General features: G+C 39.8%; 1 protein-coding gene across 3 annotated transcripts in view; it reads left to right on the top strand.

Annotated features, from left to right (window-relative positions):
- IPCEF1 (interaction protein for cytohesin exchange factors 1) overlaps window positions 1–25,652 on the top strand; it is a 208,627-nt gene that overhangs the window by 88,434 nt on the left and 94,541 nt on the right. For all 3 annotated transcript variants that reach the window (XM_054490561.2, XM_054490559.2, XM_054490560.2), the window contains exon 3: window positions 10,118–10,170. In XM_054490561.2, coding sequence (XP_054346536.1) covers window positions 10,135–10,170 — 36 coding nt within the window. In that variant the 5' untranslated portion in view covers window positions 10,118–10,134. The remainder of the gene's footprint in view (window positions 1–10,117; window positions 10,171–25,652) is intronic.

The raw sequence follows: 25,652 nt of genomic DNA, 5'->3' as shown, positions 1-25,652 counted from the left end.
TTTTTCTTGGCTGCCTTCTAGGCAGTGAATGTCCAGTTGCAGAGTTCCCTGCTGTATGGGGTATAGCTGCTCACTTTGGTGTAAAGGGCATTGAATGGAATAATGTTTGGCAAAGCAGAAATAAAGTGACTGGCTGCCTCAGAGCCATGTACACTGTCTGAATTTCACCAAGTAGAAAAACATTTCATCTTCTGCAGACAGAAAATGTAATTATTATTCACGTGGAGAAACAGAGAGATGCAAATTGCAGAAAGGTAAGGGCCATCACTTGCTATTCCTATCTGGCTCATCCTAGAGCACTGTATCAGCTCTTGCCCCACTGACTGGAATGAAGCAAACCAGGAATTGGGGGTGTTATTTGGGGGATACCCTAGTAGGGACCTGGAAGGAACCAGGCTGTGCTCATGGAACAGACTGTAGTAGATTGCAGTGGGCCTCATAATTGATACCTTGTCTAGGAGCTACCACTGCTTCCTGTGTCCTCATTAGGGAGCTGGTGGCCTTTTTCTCATATGATGTAGCAGCTTGAGGACAGTACAAACTTTTGAGGTGCCTCCTGGAATTTCAGTCACAATCCCTTAGAATCACGCTTCAGCATACAGCTAGCTTGGATCTTAGAGTGACTGGCTCCTAGAAGTTCCTTGGATCTGGAGCTGGAGTGACTGGCTCCTAGAAGTTCCTTGGATCTGGAGCTGGCGCAGGAGAGGCAGGTGTGATGGTGTGTTTTATCTGCATTGGTAAAACTGAACAAGAGCTGCCACTAGGGTGTGTGTGTTTATGTGTCTTTGAGGGGTAGGTGAAAATATGCATTGCAGGACCCCTGCCTATATAAATAATTGGAATCATTGAACATCTATCCCTGTTTTGGAGAACCAGTGACAACAACTACTCTCCAGGCAGGTGTCATGGAACTTAAGACAACCACAGAACAAACCCAACTCTGTAGAAACAAGTTCCAGTGCTTTTCAGGGCCTCTGGTCTACCCCATGTTCTGGTGAGTGGAACCTTGATTGGGCACAACCAACACAGGGTGCATGTGGGCCAGGGCTGGGCTCTGGGTGCTCTGAGGAGGATTGGCCAGGGTGTGGCCCACGGCAGGTCTCTGCTTGCCCCAGCCTAGTGGCCCCTGCAGGTGCAGACCACATTTTAGAAGTTTCAGGTTCAGGAAACCCACAGAAGGACAAGAGACCCTTGTAGTTCAGCAACTCAGGGGAGCTTTGTACCTCCAAGAGGGGCATGGCCAATAGCCATTGGCATGTGGTAGGCCCTTCCAGAATGTAAAAGAGGCAAATCGTTTGAGATCTCTTGCAGTTTTCCACCTGTTTGTTACTATGGTAAAATGGTCCACTGGGAGGAAAGATTGACATTATTGGCTGAAAGAAAGTCTTTTATCTCCCTTAGCTTTGTGGATTTTGTGTGTCTGAGCCCTGATTGTCAGGGCTGACAGCTTATGTGGGAATTTGTGAAGGGAAAGCAGGGAAGAGGCCTGCCAGTCTCCACAGATGATGGATTGCAGTATTTTTATGGTGTCAAAAATAAAGTAATTTTAAGCATCATAGTTTCTCTGTTTGAAAAAAGCTGTGGTTCTTAAAACCATCTGTCAATTCATCATCAAAGTGGAGAGAAGGCAGAAAAGAAATGCAACGAAATGAGTGGAAAAGACAACAATAAAAAAGGGAAGATAAATGAAAGAGAAACAATAAGAATATTGTACAGCAAGTAGAAAATGGATTGGAATCAGAATGACACTTTGAGCTTAAGTTAAAAAGAAAAAAGCGGCCAGGCACGGTGGCTCATGCCTGTAATCCCCGCACTTTGGGAGGCTGAGGCCGGCGAATCACGAGGTCAGGAAATCGAGACCATCCTGGCTAACATGGTGAAACCCCGTCTCTACTAAAAATACAAAAAATTAGCCTGGTGTGGTGGTGGGCACCTGTAGTCCCAGCTACTCGGGAGGCTGAGGCAGGAGAATGGCGTGAACCCGGGAGGCGCAGCTTCCAGCGAGCCGAGATCACGCCACTGCCCTCCAGCCTGGGAGACAGAGGGAGACTCTGCCTGAAAAAAAAAAAAAAAAAAAAAAAAAAGACAAAGAAAAAGAAAAAAGCTTAAAATAATTTGGATGAAGCTATTTTCTTCTTCATAAAGTTCCTGAACAAAGTCACAACCCCAAACCGCCCCTGCCCCATATGTCACTGTACACAGACTGTGTACATCTTGCATTTGCTTCCTTCTCTCCTGCTTTGCCTTGACAAGTGAAATCTCCTACTAATTGGCAAAACGAATGGATTATCTCATGTCCTTTGCTTTTATATGTGAGCAAAGATGAATGTTCTCTTCTGTTTTCCATGGCATTGCTGTGATGGACTGTCATTTAACAGAACATGCTCGCTTATAAACAGTGCTTGTCTCCAGTAGAGTGTGGACGTTTGCTGCCACATGGATTACCTGCTTGTCGATGATCAAGACTTCTGCCACGAGGATAACAAACATTTTTTGTTTCCTCTTAGCTCTGGCTTCTGGATTAAGAATAATGCACATTGTTTGCCTGTGTTTGCGGACTTTGTATAAATCCACTTGCTGCTGTGATAATGTCTTGTTGAATGCTAGCATTATAATTTTAAAGGATAAATTAATCTGTGGGTTTTAAAAATTTTAGTTCAGACCTGTTTTGTTTTCACTTAAGGCTCCGTGAGAAAGAGAATCAACCTAGCTCCGATGTTATTTCAACTGGAAAATCGTCTCTAAATCACAATATATTATCTTCCTTTTAAAAATGTGTAAAACATTAGGCATGGTACTTATTTTACTGCATCATTCCAAAGATGATAATGTCTATTAGGGAATAACCAGGACAGTTACCTTTGCATCAGTTGAATGAATAATTCCCCTTAGTGGAATTTTTTTCTTGATTCTTAAAAAAATACTGATTATGCTAGCCTTCTGTATAAATAGTGTGTTTGTTGGGGATTGATATTCTTGGTTTATTTTCTGGGTTTAAAATAGTATAGGATGAGAGTCCATATTTCTATCTTAAATAACTTACTAAACAATTTCTAAAATTGCTGAAACACACTTGGTTTAAGAAGCATGCAATTTGTGATTAAAACAAAATGGAATGATTCTTTATTAATATATGTGAAGGAAAATCTCTTCTTTGAAATTGACTTTATTACTCATTTGCTAACAAAACATATTTTCTAGTTTTCAGTTACAGAGTTTATCAGGAATGCATTTTATTTCATTTAACAAACTTAAACAATTAATGATTTCATTGGTTTGGCTATGTTTCACGTTGTAGTATGTTAAGAAATTGTTCTTTAAAGAAGATAACTGTTGTAAATATGACTGAGATAACTATTCCCTTAAACTCTGAAACAAGGCACCAAAAATGTCGTTGGTTAGTTGGCTAGAGAGTTTAACCAACCTTGAAGTGTGAAAGCTATTTTATTTGATGAAGCCTGTTATCACACTTGTTCAGTCCCTTTAGTTGTATACCAATTCCATTAGGAAGAATAGTTTTGTATAATGAAGCTATTTCTAGGTAATGGCTCCCATTCTAGGTAATTGCTACCACTTACTAAGCATGCACTGTGCCCTGTGTGCTTCCCATATGATATCTCATTTAATTCTCACAAACACCTTATGAGTTGGTTATTATTATTCAAAGAGGAGGCATTTGCTAGACAGAGCATTAAGCAATTTCCATAAGTTTTCTCATTTAACAAGTGGCAGAGTTGGGATTTGAACTTAAACCTACTTGACTCTAATCTACATACTTTAGTGCAGTGGTTTTCTTTTAGAGACAGAGTCTCACTCTGTTGTTCAGGATGGAGTGCAATCGCACAATCAAAGCTCATTGCAGACTTGAACTGCTGGGCTCAAGCAATCCTCCCACCTTAGCCTCCTGAGTAGCTGGGGCTACAGGTGCACATCACCATACCCTGCTAATTTTTATTTTATTTTTGTAAAAATGAGGGTTTTGCTATGTTGCCCAGGCTGATCTCATACTCCTGGTCTCAAGTGATCCTTCCATCTTGGTCATCCAAACTGTTGGGATTACAGATGTGAGCCACTGAACCCAGCCGAGTTTTAAGCATATATTTTTGGTTGTGTACCCATAAAAGAACTTAAGAGCCTCATGTACCCCCTTATACTTCAAATTGTCACCTAAAGTTTTTGTCATACATGTAGTTGAAAAGATGTGGTTTCTGGCATATTGTAAATAGTGATGGTAAAAAAAGTTATACTTCTGTATAAAAGTAACCTATATAATATAGATATCATAAAGAGTTGGTATGTCCTATAATTTTTTCTAAAAGCAATCTTTAGGACTTGTACATTTTACATTGTTTTCTTTTCTCCTGAAACTCATATTTTCATTCCACTATCATATGGATTTTTATTCTGTTATATGATTTTTTTTTTCTTTAAGAGACAGGATCCCACTCTGTCATCCAGGCTGGAGTGCAGTGGCACTATCATAGCAACCTTGACCTCCTGGGTGGGAGGGATACTCCTGCCTCAGTCGCCCAACTGCATATGCCTGCCACCATACCGGGCTGATTTTTCTTATTTTTTTTTTTTTTGTAGAGATGGGGTCTTGCTATGTTGCCCAGACTGCTCTTGAACTCCTGACCTCAAGTGATCCTCCTACCTCAGCATCCCAAAGTGCTGGGATTATAGGGATTATAAGTGGGTGAGCCACTGTGCCAAGTCCTATTATATATTTTTACACCTGAAAATATTTTATTGATAATTCTATCATACATTTAAGCTAAAAGAATAGTCTTTTTTTTTTTTTTTTTTTTTTTGGAACAAAGTCTGGCTCTGTCACCTAGGCTGGAGTGCAGTGGCACAATCTCGGCTCACTGCAACCTCAGTCTCCTGGGCTCAAGCCATCCTCCCACCTCAGCCTCCCTAGTAGCTGGGACCACAAGTGTGCACCACCACACCTGGATAATTTTTGTATTTTTTGTAGAGATGGGATTTCACCATGTTGGCCAGGCTGGTCTTGAACTCATGATCTCAAGCTATTTGCCCACCTTGGCCTCCCGAAGTGCTGGGATTAGAGGCGTGAGCCACCGTACCTGGCCAAGAATACGTATTTAAATTGAAATTAATTTAAAAATTTTTTGGTGACATAATTATTTAAGCCAAAAAATTTTATTCAGAGTTATTATTACAATTATTATTGGTACATAATTTAACAAGCATTAATATGATATACTACACATTTTGACTGATAATAATTGAATAAAACAGATAAATATTTTTATTGAATATGCAGTACTTAATGAGATAGATAAGACATTACCCCCTAATTATGTAACATACACATGAATGAACATTATTTATTACTACAATGAGACAGTTGAGAACTAATTCTAATCCTATTATTGGTTTTTATGTATGTAAGCAGAAATATTTTTCACGTAAGTAAATATGTAGGAATTGAGCACTTTTTGAACTCCTTTCAAGGATATGTCAAATATCACATGGTGATTTATCACAACAATTACTTTCATAATCCATAGACAACTCAAATAGGTTTTTCCTTAATTTTGTTGAAAGCAAAGAACTGGAAACCTCTTGATATACAAAAGTGTTTTGTTACCCTGTCATTAGGGTCTTATCTATTTTTAAATTTGTGGTAATTCAAAAATTCATTCTCAAGACATATCAAATAGTCATTATTTCTTCCTTCAATTCTTATGTATAGGCACTTTGCTTAAACTGATATTCTCAGAAAGGACTGTGAATACTGAAAAGTTATTACTCTCAAAACACCTTTGCCAGGATTATTTTTTTCACAAGCTGCTTTTATTGTGTACTTTATATATATTTTTTCATCAAAACCTTGGAGCTACCTGTTTAGCTTATCAACATATGGACACCATGTGTCCTGGTTAACCTGGTTAGCTGAACCAGTTCTCATTGTCCAAACAATCAAAAGTACGTACATGAGTCTCCATAGCCCTCATTTATTTTCCTAATTCTTCTTGATTATGGCCATGGGCTTTGACTGGAAGAGGAGAAACAAGAGTTGAGCTTAGCTTATTTTGGTGGTTCTTCTGCCCAAAATTATTTTTGAATCATTTTAGTGGAATTTAGGTTTCATATGTTTCAACTACTTCAAGAAACAAAGTACTGGCCAGGCATGGTTGCTCACTCATGTAATCGCAATGCTTTAGGATGCCGAGGCAAGAGGATTGTTTAAAACCAGGAGTTTGAGACCAGCCTGGGCTATAGAGCAAGACCCTGTCTCTATTTTTTTTTAAATTTAAAATTAAAAAAAAAAAAGAAAAGAAAAGAAAAAAAAAAGAAACAAAGCACTGAAACTCCAAGATTATTAATGAAACACTCATACACAGACTCCACAAAGGTACATCCATCCCTAGCTGTCTCTCATCCCACCTCCACCACCCATGCCAGTGACTGCATATTATTTCTACCCTTTTGCTCTTTGACCGAAGGAGGTATGACATCAACACCATCTCATTTCCATATCCTGCAGATTGGGAAGGAGCTTTCTAATGGGATATTCATGATGCCAATATTTTACAAAACAAAAATTTGGAATCCATAGATTTCCTTTCTGGAAACTCATGTATAGTGAGTGGTTTTATTGCTTGTATATTTAATTCATTTACTCAACAAATATATATTGAACCACCTTGCCTACAGAGACTGAGGACACAGCAGCAAATAAGTGAACAAGGCCAGACACAGTGGCTGCCTTCAGGTAGCTTATATTATAATGGAGAGTCAGATGTTAAAGGACCAATTGCAAAATTAATCATTCACTACAACAATGAAAACTTCTATGAATTAAAAAAAAGGTGATGTGAGAGGCTATAAAAGGGGATCGATCTCTCCCAAGGATCAGGGAAGGTTTTCTTGATGGAGTGACCTTCTGTCAGAGAGTTGAAAAATTAGATGGTATAAGCCATCCTAGGTGGGGACTGTTGAGAAAAAGCATGCACCAAGGCTCTGAAATGGAAATAAATGTGTTTGAGGACTTAAAAAAAAAAAGACAATGAGTAAGGGAGATAGAAACAGATATGGAAACAACCCAAGGAAGGGCTGGAGATGAGGTAGTGGTCAGATGGTGCAAAGCCTCACTTGTAGGAAGTTTTCACAATTTTGATCTTTATTTAAAGACCAATGACCATTGTAGGGATTTAAGGAAAGAGGTGAATAGTCAGATGTGCATTGAAAAAAAATCACTGGGCCAGAGAGAAAGCTGGGACATCAGTTAGGATGTTCTTGCAGTGGTCCAAGAGGGAGGTGCTGATGGCTTGGACTAGGATGATGGCAATGGGTGTGGACAGAGAGGACTTAAGGGATAGTTAGGAATTAAGCAGGTAAAATGGATACAAAAGAAAGCTTCTGAGTTTAAATGGAGCTCCCTGGTTGCTGCTGCAGCTACCCAAACCACAGCTGAGCAGGCTGTAGCTGCAGACCCTGCTCCAAAGAGCAGACAGGACATACCCCACCCCCAGACTCAGGCATCACTGCACTCTTAGGGGCCTGGGAAGGCCCCTGCTGTCCTTGCAGGCCCAGAAGTGCCTGCTCCTGCTGCCTGGCTTCTCCCTGCTGTTGGTGCCTGCTCTGATGGGAGCAAAGTCCCCACAAGCCCAGGCACCATGAACAGCAGCAGGAGGCAGACAGATTCCAGGGCAGAAGGGGGCAGGTCCCTGGTGAGGCCCCACCTTCAGGCCAGGGAGGGCCTGAAGACTGGGGGCCGGGCTGCCAGTCCCACCAACTGGAGTGGGAACTTGTGGTGCCTTTTCTGGTCCCTCCCATGGCCACCCATGGACCGATCTGTGTGCATTTCCACACCTCTGAGGCCATAAAAGCCCCAAGATCAGCCAGAGCTGAGCAGACATCCCGACAACCAGTTGCAGGGAGGAGCTACCCTCTCTGCTGAGAGCTTCAGGACCTGCAGGGACATTGGGACTACCAGCTGCAGACGGGAGCAACCCACTCCAGGGCCTCCTCTCTGCCAAGAGCTGCTGCAGACTTCCAGCCAACCTGCCTGCAGAGAGGAGCTGCCCTCTCCAGGGCCTCCTCTCCGTTGAAAGCTGAACACTCCATGGGACGACCTGCCTATGGAGAGGAATGACCCACTATGGGTCTTCTCTGAGCTGTTCTAACACTCAATAAAGCTCCTCTTCATTTTGCTCTCCTCTACTTCTCTGTGTAGCTCATTATTCCCAGATGCAGGACAAGAACTTGGGCAAAGGTGCCACTAGCTACAGAAGTTTCTGGCCAGAAGAGCGACAACCCAAGATCATGTAACATTTTGATATCCCAACATGTGACAGTATTCTTTTCTTTTTTTTTTGAGACGGAGTCTCGCTCTGTCGCCCAGGCTGGAGTGCAGTGGTGCAATCTCTGCTCACTGCAAGCTCCGCCTCCCGGGTTCACGCCATTCTCCTGCCTCAGCCTCCTGAGTAGCTGGGACTACAGGCGCCCGCCACTATGCCTGGCTAATTTTTTGTATTTTTAGTAGAGACGGGGTTTCACCATGTTAGCCAGGATGGTCTCGATCTCCTGACCTCGTGATCTGCCCGCCTCTGCCTCCCACAGTGCTGGGATTACAGGCGTGAGCCGCCGCGCCCGGCCGAGAGTATTCTTTTCAACACACCTCCACCTCCACCCAAATTGACTTCTATCACTTAATTTTTTTTCCAATCTTGAAGATTAGAAATGGAATCACGGTATTTTATTTTGCGTTTATTTTATTACTAATGAGATTAGGCATTAGTTATTTGTATTTTATTTTTTTCTATTTTCCTTTATTTGTTCTTCTATTTAGTTTGCTTATTATCTTCTTTGTGACATGTAAGAACTCTATTTTATGGTTCTTATGTATTAAATGTATATTTCAGATATTTTTATCAGCTTGTGACTTGATTTTTTTAATTTAGATTTTAATGTTTTTTTAAGAAATAAGTTAAAATTAAGTAAATTTATCAGTTTTTTTATTGTGGTTTCTCTCTTTCACATTTTACCAATAAATGTCTTATTAATATCTATGTAATATAAACATAGCATTTTTGATATTTAAAAGGAGTTTCCATTACTCAGAATTTGGGGACCTCCACTGGTGTAAGAAACAAACAGGTCATGAATGTGTACTTGTGGTGTCACTGGGAAGAAGTTGAAAAGCTGTCTGCTTTGGGGAGAGTTTCAGTGGCTTGTGGATCTTTAACAAGTTTCTTGCTTGTCAATGTTGAAAACATGAGGATTTTTTTCCTTTTGTTTTCATTTGCTTTTCTTGAAACCACAGAATATCTTGTTTCTCAGGCAACCCACTACAAAGTGCAAACATCAAAAGGAGCCCATCTTGGTATTAAAGTTTGGGACTTCAGAGGCAGGGGAGTTAGCTATGTTTTCAAAGTTGGATAATAGTGATGGGCCACATTTTCACATCTTAGTTGCACTGTTTATCATAAAGAGGAAAACATTTCCACTTCTCAAAATGTGTGTGTGTGTTTGTGTGTGTGTATATATATATATGGCAATATTAAGTGTGTAAATCATATACATATCTTGCTGAGTACTTGAAAAGAATATTGACAAATGTATAAATGAAATTCTGGCTTATCTTATGAACTCAACTTTAAACAGTTGGCTTATTGAGTTCTGAAATAAAAAGCTATTTATTTATTCATTAAAAAAATTTTTTTAAGAGACAGGATCTTGTTCTGTCACTTAGGCTGGAGTGCAGTGGTGCCATTATAGCTCACTGTAACCTTGAATTCCTGGGCTCAAGCAATCCTCCCACTTCAGCCTCCTGAGCAGGTGGGACTACAGGTGTGTGCCACTACAACTGGCTATGTTTTTTTTCTTTTAGGGACAGGGTCTCACTATGTTGTTCAGGCTGGTCTTGAACTACTGGCCTCAAGCAATCCTCCTGCCTTGGCCTCCCAAAGCTCTGGGACTAGAGGCATGAGCCACCATGCCTGGCCGAAGGGCTATTTAATGAATTACTTTTATTGTAAAATTGATTAATCACAATAGAAATATTTTCTTTCCCCACTCAAAGAGATATATGTTTTTATGAACACTTTAATCTCACATTTAACTGAAAACATTTTTTCTCTTCTAGCTTTTGTTTCTACTAAGATGACATCATACATGGCTATTGATGGCAGTGCTCTTGTAAGTATCCTTTGGAATACCCCAGGCTTTTAGATATTGTCAGTTTGATGAATGAGTAAAATAGTAGGTTGATTTCAAGTTTGGCTAGCAATTTATTGTCCTCAATGTCATTAGCCACAGTAGAACCAAAGACCCTGTTGCTAGATTTAAACGGTCTTATGGTCATCAAGCATTTAAGACCTCTAGATTTTTACTTTTAAAGTTTAAGCTGCACACCATGATTTTAATATACTGTACATAAATTATATTTTAAGAAGATGCTAGCTATGGTACTAGTGGAACCTCTCATGCAATCTCTGTAGGAAAAATTCTGTTAATAATTTCACTGAAATTGGGCTGGGCACGGTGGCTCACACTTGTAATCCCAGCACTTTGGGAGGCCGAGGCAGGCAGATCACAAGGTCAGGAGTTTGAGACCAGCCTGGCCAACATGGTGAAACTCTGTCTGTACTAAAAATACAAAAATTAGCTGGATATGGTGGCGTGCGCCTGTAATCCCAGCTACTGAGGTGGTTGAAGGAGGAGAATCACTTGAACCTGGGAAGTGGAGGTTGCAGTGAGCCAAGATCGCGCCACTGTACTCCAGCCTGGGGGACAGAGTGAGACTCCGCCTTAAAAAAATAATAATAATTTCACCGAAATCATGGGTATCTTTTAAAACAGTTTTATGGTCATACGTTTGCCTAAGATAGGTAAGTGAATTGAGCAAGTATATAACCTCTATTAGACAACGAAACTTATGCAGGGAAAAATTAGGAAGTTGATGTCAGTAACACGGCATTTCTAATAGAAGGGACTGTGGGGAGTGTTGTGGGATTGTACGGTGTGCTTCTTTTGGCAAATCTAATGACCTCAATGATGGATGTATAGGACAGAGTTTTAGGAGCAGAGCTAAAAGCAGAATCAGAAGTGGTGTGTTGGGAGGATAGACTTTCTGCCAAATCTGGAATGTGGACTGTGGTTTCTTGATGCAAATTAGAAAATGGATGTCAAGGGAGTTTGTGGTAACAGGGATGAAGAAACTGAGTTAACTAGACAGCTCCTGAAAGGGACACCTTAGTAAAATACAGGGCGGCTAAAACATCCTTTGCTTGACTTGCTAACAATGTCATATCCCAGAAATTGAAAACGCAATGAAAACACCTTAATTCTGGTGCTAATTCTAATTAAGGAGAAAACTTACTACATATGAAAAAAATGCAGGAAACTTTGAAATACCAGACTGCAAAAATTAAAAATGAAAACACAAATTATAAAAAGTTATGTATTGGCCGAGTGCGGTAGTTCACGCCTGTAATCCCAGCACTTTGGGATGCCAAGGTGGGTGGATCACTTGAGGTCAGGAGATTGAGACCAGCTTGGCCAACATGGTGAAACTCTGTCTCTACTAAAAATACAAAAATTAGCCGGGCATGGTGGCGCGCACCTGTAGTCCCAGCTACTCGGGAGGCTGAGGCGAAAGGATCGCTTGAATCTGGGAGGTAGAGGTTGCGGTGAGCTGAGATCCGCCACTGCACCGCAGCCTGGGCAACAGAGGGTTACTCCATCTCAATTAAAAAAATAAAATAAAATAATGATGCTGGACCTTTACCTCACACCAGATATAAAAATTAGCTCAACTGGGAGGACGGCCTCACCAGCACACACAGGCCTGAATCATGAATGGGGAGTGACCAACAAAGGATAAGGTGTTTCTTTTAAAAAAAAGAAGTCATGCATTGTAGGATATTTGCCACCTAAAGCTTGGAGAAAAGGAAGGTGTGATCCAATGGGCATGGTTGGATGGGTGTTTTTTGATAATAGAAATGTGAATAATTACAAGGAACATAAATAAGAGGAACAAATAAGAGAATAAATGTGGCTGTGGTAGGAGGCTTTGGCTAGGAGTTGATATAAAGACTTGTTTACAGGATGCTAAAAGGGAGTCCTGTGGTCAAGATTTAATGCAAATGGACATCGCAGATCTGTAAAAATAGAGTAAGGAAGTTGAAGTTCAGAGTAACAAAAATGAAAATTTTTAAATAGGAAAAATTCCATTTTAAGATTATAAGCATGGCTGGGCATGGTGGCTCATGCCTGTAATCTCAGCACTTTGGGAGGCTGAGGCAGGTGGATCACGAGGTCAGGGGATGGAGACCATCTTGGCCAACATGGTGAAACACTGTCTCTACTAAAATACAAAAATTAGCTGGGCATGGTGGCGCATACCTGTAGTCCCAGATACTGAGGAGGCTGAGGCAGGGGAATTGCTTGAACCTGGGAGGTGGAGGTTGCAGGGAGCTGAGATCGCATCACTGCACTCCAGCCTGGTGACAGAGCAAGACTCTGTCTCAAAAAAAAAAAAAAAAGGATTATAAGCATGTGTGTATGTGCTATTTGGAACAAAGACATAAAAAAGAAAGGATTAGGATTGTTGTATCCTTGGGAAAGGTAATGCAATGTTTAATTCTTCTATTGCTCCACCTTTTCCACTGAAAGGATGTAATCTTCCAACTGGAGGAAGTTCATCTTAAATGTTTAAGAGGAACTGGAAATCAAGGTAATAAGAGAGCATTTAAGTGTTTTAAATTAATTTGTTCATTGGAACATTCACTTAATATTACCTACCCTTACCTATCCTGATTCTGTCATGCATCAGGCACTGTACCAGGTAGGGTAGGAACTGGAGATTTAATTGGCTTTGGACAAGTTAAAGTCTCTACATCTACAAGTATAACCCTGGGTATTGGAATCGGAGCACAGATGTGATTACCAAAGGACTAACATATCATCCATGTAATTCCCGACCTAGAGCCATTACCACTATAATAGGTAATCTGTTTCTCTTGGTCTTGTGTACAAATTAATTCTATTCTTATTAGTGGGAACTCTGGCTATTTATGGATCTTCCTCATTTCATGAGCCATCTCTACTCCTAGAGTCAATCAGCCAGCTCTCCTTGTGTGTCTATTTTTCCGTTATTTTAATCTCACAGCCGTCAGTGTCTGGGCGGCACTGCTGAACATTTCTTTTAAGCATTTCTTCCAGCAGCTTTTCAGTGGTTACCCTACTTTATCTTTCCATTCAGAAAATTAGTTCAATTTTCTGCTGTCATTTGTTCTCTAAATAAAATGTAGCACAAGAGACCTATATTTATGCTAGGTAGTTTCAGTAGGTTTGACACCTTTGGCCTAATCACATCTTGAATTACACTTCATTTCCACTAAACTAACACTTATTGAGTTATATGGGTTGAACAAACTGCTTGGTGCTGGGGTATAAAGATGAGGAGCATACCATCTTGTTGGGGATGGGGGAAGGAATATATCTTTAAGGTCCTTTCGCTGATCCTAGCCTGCTAGTTTTCACTGAAGCTGGTATGGTAAGTGGTGCTAAGAAAACTGCTCAGAATTCACAACTAAATTTTAAGTGTTATTTGAAATTTTATTATGTGTATACCAAACAGCATTGTCCTGTTTTGCTAAGCTGAGTTTACCTGATAGTATTCTTTTCTCTCTTCTAAATGAAACAATGAGATCTTCAAAGCTAAAATTTCATGTAGATCCAAAAGTATCAATCCACCAAGTTCTATCGGTTCAGTCTCTTAAATATTTCTCCATCTTCACAGCCACAGCTCTTGCCCTCTTCCCCTGGGCTTTTGCCTCTGGCCCTGTGTCCCTCCAATCCAATTGCCACACGACAACTAGAGTGAATTTTTCTTAAATGGAAGTCTGATCATGCCACTTGCCTGCTTACATTGGTTCAATGTCCCATTGTCCTTTGGATAAACTTCATACTTCAAGGCCGGGAGAAGTGGCTCATGCCTGTAATCCCAGCACTTTGGGAGGCTGAGGTGGGAAGGTCACTTGAGGCCAGGAGTTTGAGACCAGCCGTGGGCAACATACGGAGACCCCATCTTTACAAAAAATAGCCAGGCGTATTGGCTCGTGTCTGTAGTCCCAGCTACTTGGGAGGCTGAGGTGGGTAGATCGCTTGGGCCCAGGAGATCGAGACTGCACTGGTCCACTGCACTCCAGTCTTGGCTACAGAGCAAGACCCTGTCACAACACACACACATGCACACACACACACGCACACACACACACACATGCACACACACACACGCGCACACACACACACATGCAGACACATACGCCTTTAGAATCTGGCTCATTGTGTGTTGGGAAATCTTCAGTATAGTTACTAGATTTGGCACTATCCCCAGACTTCTCTAAGAATTGGTTTATGTAGTCCTTGATATTGATAAAGTTTCCTTGAATCACACTGTGGTGATAACCAAGTGTTATGCACGAAATCATGATTGCTTGGTTTTCTTTTATGATCAGTTTCTCATTAAAATAAATAAATAAGTAATACTAGCATATATGAATCTTCAAGGCTTGATTATAAAGTTCTCTGGTCAGCCGGGCGTGGTGGCTCATGCCTGTAATCCCAGCACTTTGGGAGGCTGAGACAGGTGGATCACGAGGTCAGGAGATTGAGACCATCCTGGCCAACATGATGAAACCCCATCTCTACTAAAAATACAAAAATTAGCTGGATGTGGTGGTGTGTGCCTGTAATTCCAGCTATTCAGGAGGCTGAGGCAGGAGAATCACTTGAACTCAGGAGGCGGAGGTTGCAGTGAGCTGAGATGTCGCCACTGCACTCTAGCCTGGGGGATAGAGTGAGACTCCATCTCAAAAAAAAAAAAAATGTTCTCTGGTCTTAGATAGATTTTAGTAACACTGTTCAACTAAAGAAGGAAAACAGCCTTAATTTAAGGATCACAGGGCTCACCGGGAATGAGACAGATAATGTCTTTTACTGTTATACATAGTTCCTGTACCCAAAGCTCCTAAAAAGTTTTCCCTGAAACAGAAAGTTACGTATATAAATCATGGATATTTTGCTCTGTTTTCTGGCTGACAAGGAAACAGTCAGTGGATGTGAATGCATGTTTATGTCTGCTACTGTGGTTAAGTTATTTGCTGTTGCCTGGACTCTCACCTGTGGGATGATCTGTCTAACAGCAAACTGGTACTTGCTGTGTTTACTTCACAAGACAGCTCTGCATTCGCCACTCACAAAGCATCAGTCTTTACGTGACTATGTGTAGTCAACAGCCTAGACGCGATTTCTGCCCGCATGAAACATGCACGTCTCACCGCTCACTCCATCTCCGCGCTCGTCGTGTGAACCGCAGTGAGTGGAAGTGAGGAGTTTATTCTTCACATTTCCGGTCAATTAAAAAAAGCTGAAACTTTGCAGTTTGCTTTCAGGCTACATCAACATAACCCTATGTTGAAATAAGGGGCCAAAGCTGCTCTTCACATGGGTCAAACACAGGAGACTTGAAAATATTTCCTGTGGCAAGGACTTAGGTGGGAAGGGCATGAGAGCTTTCTGGGGAATAGATTATTGGTAGGGGTGGGAGGGGCTCAGTAAGTAGAAAACTTCTGTCCTCATGCCACCCCTGCCCCATGCATTCTATATTTCTTTTTTTAATTTATTTTTTATTTTATTTATTTATTTATTTTTAGACAGAGTTTCGCTCTTATTGCCCAGGCTGGAGTGCAATGGAGCGATCTCGGTTCACCACAACCTCTGCCTCCCGGGTTCAAGTGATTTTCCTGCCTCAGCCTCCCGATTACAGGCATGTGCTGGGATTACAGGCATGTGCCACCATGCCCAGCTAATTTTGTATTTTTAGTAGAGACAGGGTTTCTCCATGTTGGTCAGGCTGGTCTTGAACTCCTGACCTCAGGTGATCCTCCTGCCTTGGCCTCCCAAAGTTCTGGGATTACAGGCGTGAGCCACCGTGCCCAGCCCGCGTTTTATATTTCGTTGGTTCCAGATTCTCAGTATTTGGAGGGTTTGTTGAAAGAGGATGGGGGAGAAAGGTATTGTGCTTTTTAAGGAAATAGTCTTTTAGTAGAACTAGAGATTTGTTCAGCAAAAGTCCATTTTACCTTCAAGAAAATACCAAGAGTCAACTCTTCCTGTGAATTCAAGTTTAATGTCAGTCAATCCTATGGGGTTTTCTCTATGGATGTGCCTCTTTGGGAGTGAGAAAGGTATTGGTGAAACTTTTGTGTTGCTTAACTTTGCTGATATTATTTACTAGCCAAGGTATTTTGCAGCTCTGAGTAATCGAGCAGTAGATGGCTTTGCAGACATCTGTCAAAGTTCCACTATCTGCCAGGCACATAGGAAGGTATCATGCTTACTAAAGGCATCATATGAAGGAAAAATTGATATAAGACCATAAAACTTTTTGTTAAATATTTTGTTGAGTGCTTACTTTGTGTCAGTCATTGGGCTAGGTGCTAGATTTTGAGGACATGGCATGTTCAAGAACATCAATTCTGTCTTAAAGTCTTGGCCAGTCATTGATGCATTTTAAGCAGAGTTGCAGTTGTTCAGTGGTGTGTTGAATGGGTTTTGAGAATCTAGACTGTAGACGGGGAGTCCAGGAATGAGATGGTTGGTCATTGTTTAAGAGAGAACTGATACAGATCTGACTAAGGCAGCAATAGTGGAGATAGAGAGGGAAGAGAGATTTGATAAATATTAAGAAGCAAGCTGGACATGGGTGGTGCATGAGCAAATGTGTAGGAGAGGGGAAAGGGCAAACCTGAGATTACTCACAGGCTCTGGGTTGGACTGTTGGGTAGGCAGTGTTACCACAGTGTGTGTATCATGGTATCCCACACAGATAAACAGATTATAATATCGATTTCAGAGGCATAGCAAAACATGGTGAGAACATAGAAGACAGAACAGCAGGAGAACATATAATTAAACAATAGGCTTAGGAGTCTGACTGGCTGGGTCCCATTCTTGGCTTTGCTACTAGCTGTGCGTGATCTGTGGAGAAGTTTCTTAACCACACCAAGCTAAAGTTCCTCATCTGTGAACAGGAGGATAAAAATAGTACCTACCATGAAGATCTTCAGAGATAACATAAATAGCTTATTACAGGGGCTACAAATAAATAACACTGGGTGAATATGAAGTTAGTATTAGAACTAACCACCTTCTAATGTCAGAGAGGGCTTCATAGTGGAGGTGCCATTTGACCTGGATCTCAGAGGATGAGTAAGCATTAACCAGGAGAAGAATGGAGAGGGAAATACAGTATTCAAAAGCAAGGAGCTGTTAAAGTGTCTGATATTTCTGCAGAATAGAAAAAAGTTATCTGGGTATGGTGGCTCACACCTGTAATCTCAGCACTTTGGAAGACCTAGGCGAGAGGATCACTTGAGGCCAGGAGTTTGAGACCAGCCTGGGCCACATGGCGTGACTCCATCTCTACAAAAAAAAAAAAAAAAAAAAATTAGCCAGATGTCCTGGTGTGTGCCTGTAGTCCCAATTGCTACTTGAGAGGCTGTGGTGGGAGCATTGCTTGAGCCTGGGAGGTTGAGGTTGCAGTGAGCCATGGTCCTGTGACTGTACTCCAGCCTGGGTGAAAAAGCAAGACTCTGTCTCAAGAAACAAACAAACAAACAAAACCCAAAACCAAAACAAAAAAGCAAAAAGTTTTGGTGGTATATTGAGGCCAGTATGGGAAGAGACTGGTTTGTTATTTGTGGATTTCAGACGGAATCTTGTAAATGAATTAACTGATTTCCATTCAAGGGTGGTACACGTTTTGACATTCCATTCATCTTCCAACATATAGCAATGATAGACAAAGAAAAACCTAAAAAGCCAAAAATGGATAGTTAGGCTCAGAAACATGGTAAGCATCTCTGTGGATCAGAAATGAAAAGTGCAGCATGACTGAAGCCATGAGCTGGATGGGCACCTGGTCTGGAAGCAGGAAGTAGTTTGCCTCTGCCTGCAGGTTAAAGGATGGGGGTGTAAAAAATGTTCCACTAAATGTGGGGAGAGCTAGCTAGGTTCACTCCATGATGACAATGGAGCTTCCTCACTTGTGAAAGGAGCTAAAGATAAATGGAGAAAACAGTTGCCAAATCACTGCCTGAGATGACACATTTTGCTAGTTGTGGGCCTTGGGAGGAAGGAGATACAGACACAGGCACCAAACCAGGAACTAAATTTAGTCACCAACTGGATCAGTGACAGGATATACAGATGTTTCTTGACTTACCATGGGGTTACGTCCTGATAAATCTGTAACAAATTGAAAATATCTTAAGTTGAAAATGCACTTAATACACCTAATCTACTGAACATCATAGCTTAGCATAGCCTGCCTTAAACATGTTCAGAACACTTAAATTAGCCCACGATTGGGCAAAATCATCTAACACAAACCTATTTTATAACAAAGTGTTGAAAATCCCATGTGAAGGTATCATACCATGTATTACTAGCCCAGGAAAATATCAAAATTTGAGGTGCAACTTCTACTGAATGCATATTGCTTTTGCTTTTGTACTATCATAAAGTCATTGTAAGTCAAACTATCCATCATAAGTTGGGGACCATCTGTGCAAGATTCTCTATGATTAAATTAGGATATTATTGTATAACTAGTTTTGCAGTAACTAGAGGTAACTTCTAAACCGCAAAAGAGAGAGCTATAAGCACAGATGGGAAGAGAGAGAGAGAAAGTGAGAGTGTGTGTGTGTGAGAGAGAGAGAGACACACACACACACACACACACACACAGAGAGAGAGAGAGACAGAGAGACAGAGACAGAGACAGAGAGAGAGAATGCCATATAGACAGACAGTAAGGCAGAGAAAGAGACATAAAACTTTTTCACTTGCAATTCTGCAAATTTAAATTCTGTCATAGCCTGGATATTTACGTCCCTCCTATTCAATCCCCACAAATTTATACATAGAACCCCTAATCCCCAATGTAATGATTTTAGGAGGTGGAACCTTTGAGAGTTAATTAGGTCATGAGGGCTTCACCCTGATGAATGAGATTTGTGCCCTTATAAGAAGAGACTAGAGAGAAATGATTTTCTCCCTGGCCATGTGAGGATATAATAAGAAAATGGCCATGTGTAAATCAGTAAGAGGGCCCTCACCAGACACCAGCTCTGCCCACATCTTGATGTTGGATTTCCCAGCTTCCAGAACTGTGAGATAAATATTTGTTGTTTAAGCCACTCAGTCTATGGTACGCTGTTACAGCAGTCCAAACTGACTAAGACAAATCCCAGAACACATTTACAAATAATAATGCTGAGAAAGATAGAATATAGAATAAAAAATTAGAAGGTAGCTTCATTTTAAATTAAATAAAAAGTTAAAAGCTCAACAAAATGTTTAAGTACGAGGTTCAAAGAAACTTTTAAAAATTTTTGAAGAAAAATCAGGCACCAATAATAAAGTATCAGTTGGTTTTTAAAAAATTTAGAAATATCAGAAAAGAAAATACCTTCCTTGTAATAGCTCAGTAGATGGCATAAACATTGGACACTTTCAAAAAAGAGTATTAGTAACTTGGAAGCAGATTTGAAAAATTGATATAAGACATAAGTAGCACAGAGAGATAAAGAGATTAAAAAAGAGCTAAGATATGAAAGAAAAATCACTCATCTCTAACATAAATCTAACAGTACCCCCAAAAGAAGAGAATGAGGAAAATGGCAGAAAAACATGATTTGAAGACCTTTTAAAATTTTCCATGCTTGAGAAAAGATACAAGTCATCAATTAAAGCTTCACTCAGAAGATTGAGCAGTATAAATAAAGATAAGTCCATAACTAGAAACATTGCAGTAAATTTACAGTATATCAAGGATGATGAGAATGCCTTAAGAGAGTGAAAAGAAAAACCAAGTACAATGAATGATAGACTGATAGCAGAAATCGATCAATGTGATACTTGTTAGAAGATCAATGATCAAAATAGTCAAAGTGCTAGGGCTGAAAATACTTTTATACCCACCTCAATTATCATTCAGTTTTGAGGTGAAAGTAAAGGCATTACAATACACACAGAGACTGAGAATTTACTACCTATGGATCCTCATTAAAAGGCACTATTCAAAGAGGCACCCTCCTAAACAGAAAAGTGGATCCAATGGGAAGCTATATGATAAATGAAACAAACATGATCCCAGAAATAGGAAAACTTGTAATTTTTGATTGAGAAATAATAACTTAATCATAATAAATTTATGATTAAGAATAATAATACACTTAACATTTTAATGGAAAAATAAATATGTAGACTGCAATAACAAGAGAGTAGTCATTGAAACAGGAGTTACAATATGCTAAGTTATGTTATATTTATGGTGAATTTAGAAATACTAAATTAAACATCAGAGAAATTGCATGTGAGAAAGAAAAATGGGAAAAATAAAAATAAATGAAATGAATGAAACCAAAACCACAAAATAAAAATGCTGTTAAACGTAAGTAGATTAAACTCACCTATGAAAAGGCACAGATAATCTTGTTATATTAAAAAAATCAAAATGTAGTCATATAGTCCTTATAAAAGAAATGGCAAAAACCAACCAACCAACCACACAGAAAGTTTGAAAATAAAAGGATGGAAATGCTAACAAAGTTGTAACTCCAGCAACAAAAATTAAAGAGAGATATAAAAGATTTGGAAAACAAAATTAGCAGTTTTGATTTAGGTTTACATAGAATGTGATATGATTTGACTGTGTCCCCACCCCATCTGGAATTGTAATCCAAATTGTAATCTCTGCATGCTGAGGGAGGGACCTGGTGGGAGGTGATTGGATCATAGGAGCAGTTTCCCCATGCTGTTCTCGTGATATTGAGTGAGTTTTCACGAGATCTGGTTGTTTGATTAGTATCTGGTGCTTCCTGCTTCTCTCTTTCTCCTGCTGCCATGTAAGACGTGTCTCTCTACCCCTTTGCCTTCCACCATGATTGTAACTTTTCTGAGGCCCCCTCAGCCATGCAGAACTGTGAGTCAATTAAACCTCTTTTGTTTATAAATTACCCAGTCTCAGGTAGTATGTTTATAGCAGTGTGAGAATGGACTAATACAGAATGTTTACAAAATTTGATTATGTAATAAGTCACAAATAAATGCTAATAATTTCAAGAAATTGGTATCATAAAGATCATATGTTCTGAACAAAATGCAATGAATTTAGAAATTAAAAAAAAGTAGTAAAAATGTCCCATATGCTAAGAAACCTATAAATACACATTCCAATGTCTCATTCTAAAGAAATGATTTAGAATGGAAAAACAAGGAGATACAAGTAAAGCAAAATTCCCAGGAAATGTATAGCTCTGAATGTTTTATTATAATAAAAGCAAAGAATATAAATAAGATAAACATCACCTCTAGGAGCTGGAAAAGGAATAACAGAGTAAATTTAAAAAAAAAATAAGGGTAATAAGTTAAGAGCAGACATTAATGAAATAGAAAAAATAAACAGGTAGAAGGAGATGTAGGAAAGATTTCTGAAACTCTGAGATAGGAGACTAAAACATATTCCTGGTTGTAGAAAGCTAAATTTTATATATTGCAGGAGGGTCTGTAAGTAGGACACTTTGGAAGAAATGTGGGAATATCTAAAAAGTTAAAGATGCACATATCCTATGATCATGGAATTCCACTTCCAGACACATAGGTAGCCCAGAAAGACACCTACATATATGCATAATGGAAGTTATACAAAATTGTTAATTGCAACATTTTTGTGATAGCATAACACTGTAAATAATTTAAATATGCATCAATAGGTAGAGATAAATTGTGGCATTTTTCTTCACTGCAGTACTATGCAGCATTGAAAATGAACTAGAGATACATGTATCAACGTGAAAACATTACAAAAACATAATAGTGAAAATTAAATGTCTGCATTAATGTTATTACTTCTAGTTTTGTTAAAATATTATTTATAGATAGTAAAAGTGCAAAGGAGGTCGGATGTGGTGGCTCGTGTCTGTAATCCCAGCACTTTGGGAGGCTGAGGAAGATAAATCTCTTGGGCCTATGATTTCGAGACCAGCCTGGGAAACAGAGCGAGACCCTGTCTCTACAAGGAGAAAACAACAACAACAACAACAAAAGCAAGGAAATGATCAACATCACATTCAAGTTAGTGTAATGTGAGGATAATGAGAGGGAAATGAAAAAGGCAAGGAGTACACGGAGAGATAACAGTATACTTAATTCTCTTAAAAATAATCTCAAAAAGAAAAAAGGCAGAAAGAAATGGATGATCAATGAGTTAGAATATGAATATAATTGAAGCCTTTGATAGTGTATTGTTGAAGTGCTTTCTAAGTGTGTATCTGTATCTTACTGCAATAAAAGGGTTTAAGCACAGAAGCTTGGTTTTGAGGGAGGTCTATGGCAATCTCTGTCCTTTGGCAGTGTGCCTTCCTGTTACTATCATGACGCCTCTTTTCAGTGAAGATTCTTGAAAGAGTAGTCTGCAATGCTGTCTTTATTTCTTCAATTCCTACTCATCTCTCAACCCACTCAGATTGGTCTTGTAGCCCCACACAATAGTTAAACTGGTTTTGCCAAATCTCTAGTGAATCCGTCCTTCGTTTTTTCTTTTCTTTTTTTTTTTCGAGATGGAGTCTTGCTCTGTCACCCCAGCTAGAGTGCAATAGCATGATCTCGGCTTACTGCAACCTCCGTCTCCGGGGTTCAAGCAATTCTCCCGCCTCAGTCTCCCAAATAGCTGGGATTACAGGTGCCCACCACCACGCCCAGCTAATTTTTGTATTTTTAGTAGAGACGGAGTTTCACCATGATGGCCAGGCTGTTCTCGAACTCCTGATCTCGTGATCTGCCCACCTGGCCTCCCAAAGTGCTGGAATTACAGGTGAGAGCCACCGTGCCTGGCCAAGAGGAGCTCGTCCTTTGTTTTTTCACACTGACAGTATTGGAAGGTTTGGACCTACCTTTCTCATGTATTCCTCCATCTGCTCCATGACAACCTTCTCTCCTGCCTCTCTTTACTTTTTCTTTGGCTGTTAATGGCACAGTCCCCTTGCTGGGCTTCTATTGCTTTTCCGGGGCATGTTGGTTTTCCTTTGGATTCTGATGTTGAGCGTTTGTCATTCTATACATTCTCTGGGTGATCTGACCAAAACATGAGACTTCTACTCTTTATACAGTGACAAGTCACCATTTTATATCTTTATTCCAGATTTTCCTCCCAATATCTAATCCCCTATATACTGCTGTATACTAAGTATTTCCACTTAGATGTCTCACATGTTTGTCAAACTCAGTATCTTTACTGCTGAAACAATATACACATTTCTAACTGTGTTGTCTATGGTGCTAAGTCATTTATTGCAATTGTTTAAGCTAGAAACTCCACGATTTTCCCTGGAACTTTGCTCTTCCCCACTTTCTACATTGTCTTCCTCCTTCTTCCATCTTCTCTTGCACCCTTCCTGCAGCTCCTTATCTCCTCTCCCTTCCTTCTTCCCCTTCTTCCCAGTCCTCCTTTCATTTCTTCTTTTCCTCTTCTAGGTGGAAAGTGCCGTGGCATCCATCTTCGCCACAATCTCTAGTCCTTGTTTCCCTGCCCTACTTCTTAACAAAACACCAACAATGCAAACAAATATCCTAACAGTCTACTATGCAGTTTTATTCTTGAAATACCTATTTGCACTTTACCATTTACTTTGGTGACTTTGGGCAAAATTCTGAAGCTCCATTTGCTTTAATTTCCACTTCTGTAAAGTGGATATAAAGTGGATATAATAATAGCACCTGAGCCAGAAAGGTGGCTATGAGAGTTCAATGCCAGTATCTTGAAAAGACTCAGAGCAGTGCCTGGCACACGCGAGCATGATATGATTATTAAGCTTTATTCATATTTTTTAGCTGTCATTGTGGTTTTTTAAAATAAGAGATGGGGTCTTGCTATGTTGTCCAGGCCAGTTTTGGACTCCTGGGCTCAAGACATCCTCCCACCCCAGCCTCCCAAATCGCTGACATAGGCATGAGTCATCACACCCAACCTCTGTCATTGTTTTTATTACTACTTCTATTATTATTATTATTAGAATGTCTATTGTCTGTCTTCATTATTCACTACTATGAGAGATTATTTCAATTAATGTATTAAGTATTATTTAAGGTAGTTAGTCTTCTGAAAAAATTAAGCAAGCTTTTCATGTTTTCACAGGTAAATGTCTATTAATTGGATGCTTTAGAATCTCCTTTAAAAAGTTGAGTCTAGTTTTTCCGGGAAGGATAAAAAACGTTTGTGGAGATGTCAGGGGTTTCTGGAGGAACATCCCTAACAGCTCTATCAGTGCTGTGCCGATTTGGTAGGGCTCTAAAATAGTCAGGAATTTTTGTGGCTTGGTTGTTAAAATATTGGTAGTTTGAAACTGTCAATGATGTGAGGGTTTGTACCACAGAAACTGACAAAAGCCACCAGTTAGGGCTCCTGCAACCGGAGAGCCCATTTTACCAGCATATCACTGTATAGTTTTTGCTAAAGATTAGGATCACTATGAAGTCTGATGTAATGACAGAGCATCTTACTGTGAATTTTAATATATCTTGGGGTAAATTTTGCCTGCAAGGTTTAACAACTACTATATGGATTATAAGTCAATATAATAGTTACCTGTAACCTGGGCATTAGCCCCATCATTCAATATCAAAGGAGTTTCCTTTGTGTATTTTCTACTGGATCTTTTGTATATTTCTATGTGTTTTTGAGTGATTCGTGGCCAAATGAAGTTTTTGAACCATCTTTTAAAAAGTTAAAGAAAAATACACTTCTTCAATGAAAAAGAAATACATATTTTCAAAGAAAAATTTCCCCTCAATTTTAGAACTAAGTTAGGGCAAAATCAGATTTTTAGAATAATTTTTTAGTTTTACCTATAACATTCAAACTGGAAGAAAATAGAATGAGAAAATATCTTACTAGGCTCTGAATATTTATCATGATAACAAGTTATAATTTTGCCTATTGAAAAACCATCTCATAAAATGCTCAACTGGTTGCTTGCTTTTTTTCTTTTTACTTACCTAGTGAAAAACCACATGCAAGATCATTTTGAAACGGACTAGTTCGTGGGTTCCACTTCCTGTTGTGAGGAGTAAAATCTATCTTAGATGCAATAAAGTTCTCAAAGATTGTTTTCATTGTCTCATATAAACCAATTTAGGTTTCAAATTCATGTATGTTAAGTGAAACTGAAACTCCCTGAATTTGTTATTTCTATAATATGCAGTCTGTTTCTGGTCAGGGAAAACAGTTTTAACAGTTAATAATTTGCTTTGAGAGAATTACTGTCAGAACAGGGTTGACTCAATGACTCAATAACTAAGCTCCCTCCCCCACTTAAAAACAAAGAAAAGCCTTTCTTTGAGTTGGGTGCCCGTTCTGCTTGAGGTATTGTTCTCATCCCATCCTAGGCACAAGAACGTGGTGTAGACCAAGGGTTGGTCTTGGGCAGAATTGAGACAAAGCTCTCATTTTGGGGCTTTTCCTGGAAGTAGCCCTAAGGTGGAGCCGGAGGGCTCCAGTCCCACTGGGTGCTCACAAGGAATGGGTGGAGGATACTCACTAGTACCCAGCT

The sequence above is a fragment of the Pongo pygmaeus genome, chromosome 5 (assembly GCF_028885625.2).
Source record: "Pongo pygmaeus isolate AG05252 chromosome 5, NHGRI_mPonPyg2-v2.0_pri, whole genome shotgun sequence".
NCBI classification, from domain to species: domain Eukaryota; kingdom Metazoa; phylum Chordata; class Mammalia; order Primates; family Hominidae; genus Pongo; species Pongo pygmaeus.
The sequence above is the reverse complement of the archived record's forward strand: the minus strand, read 5'-3'. Positions and strand labels throughout refer to the sequence as shown.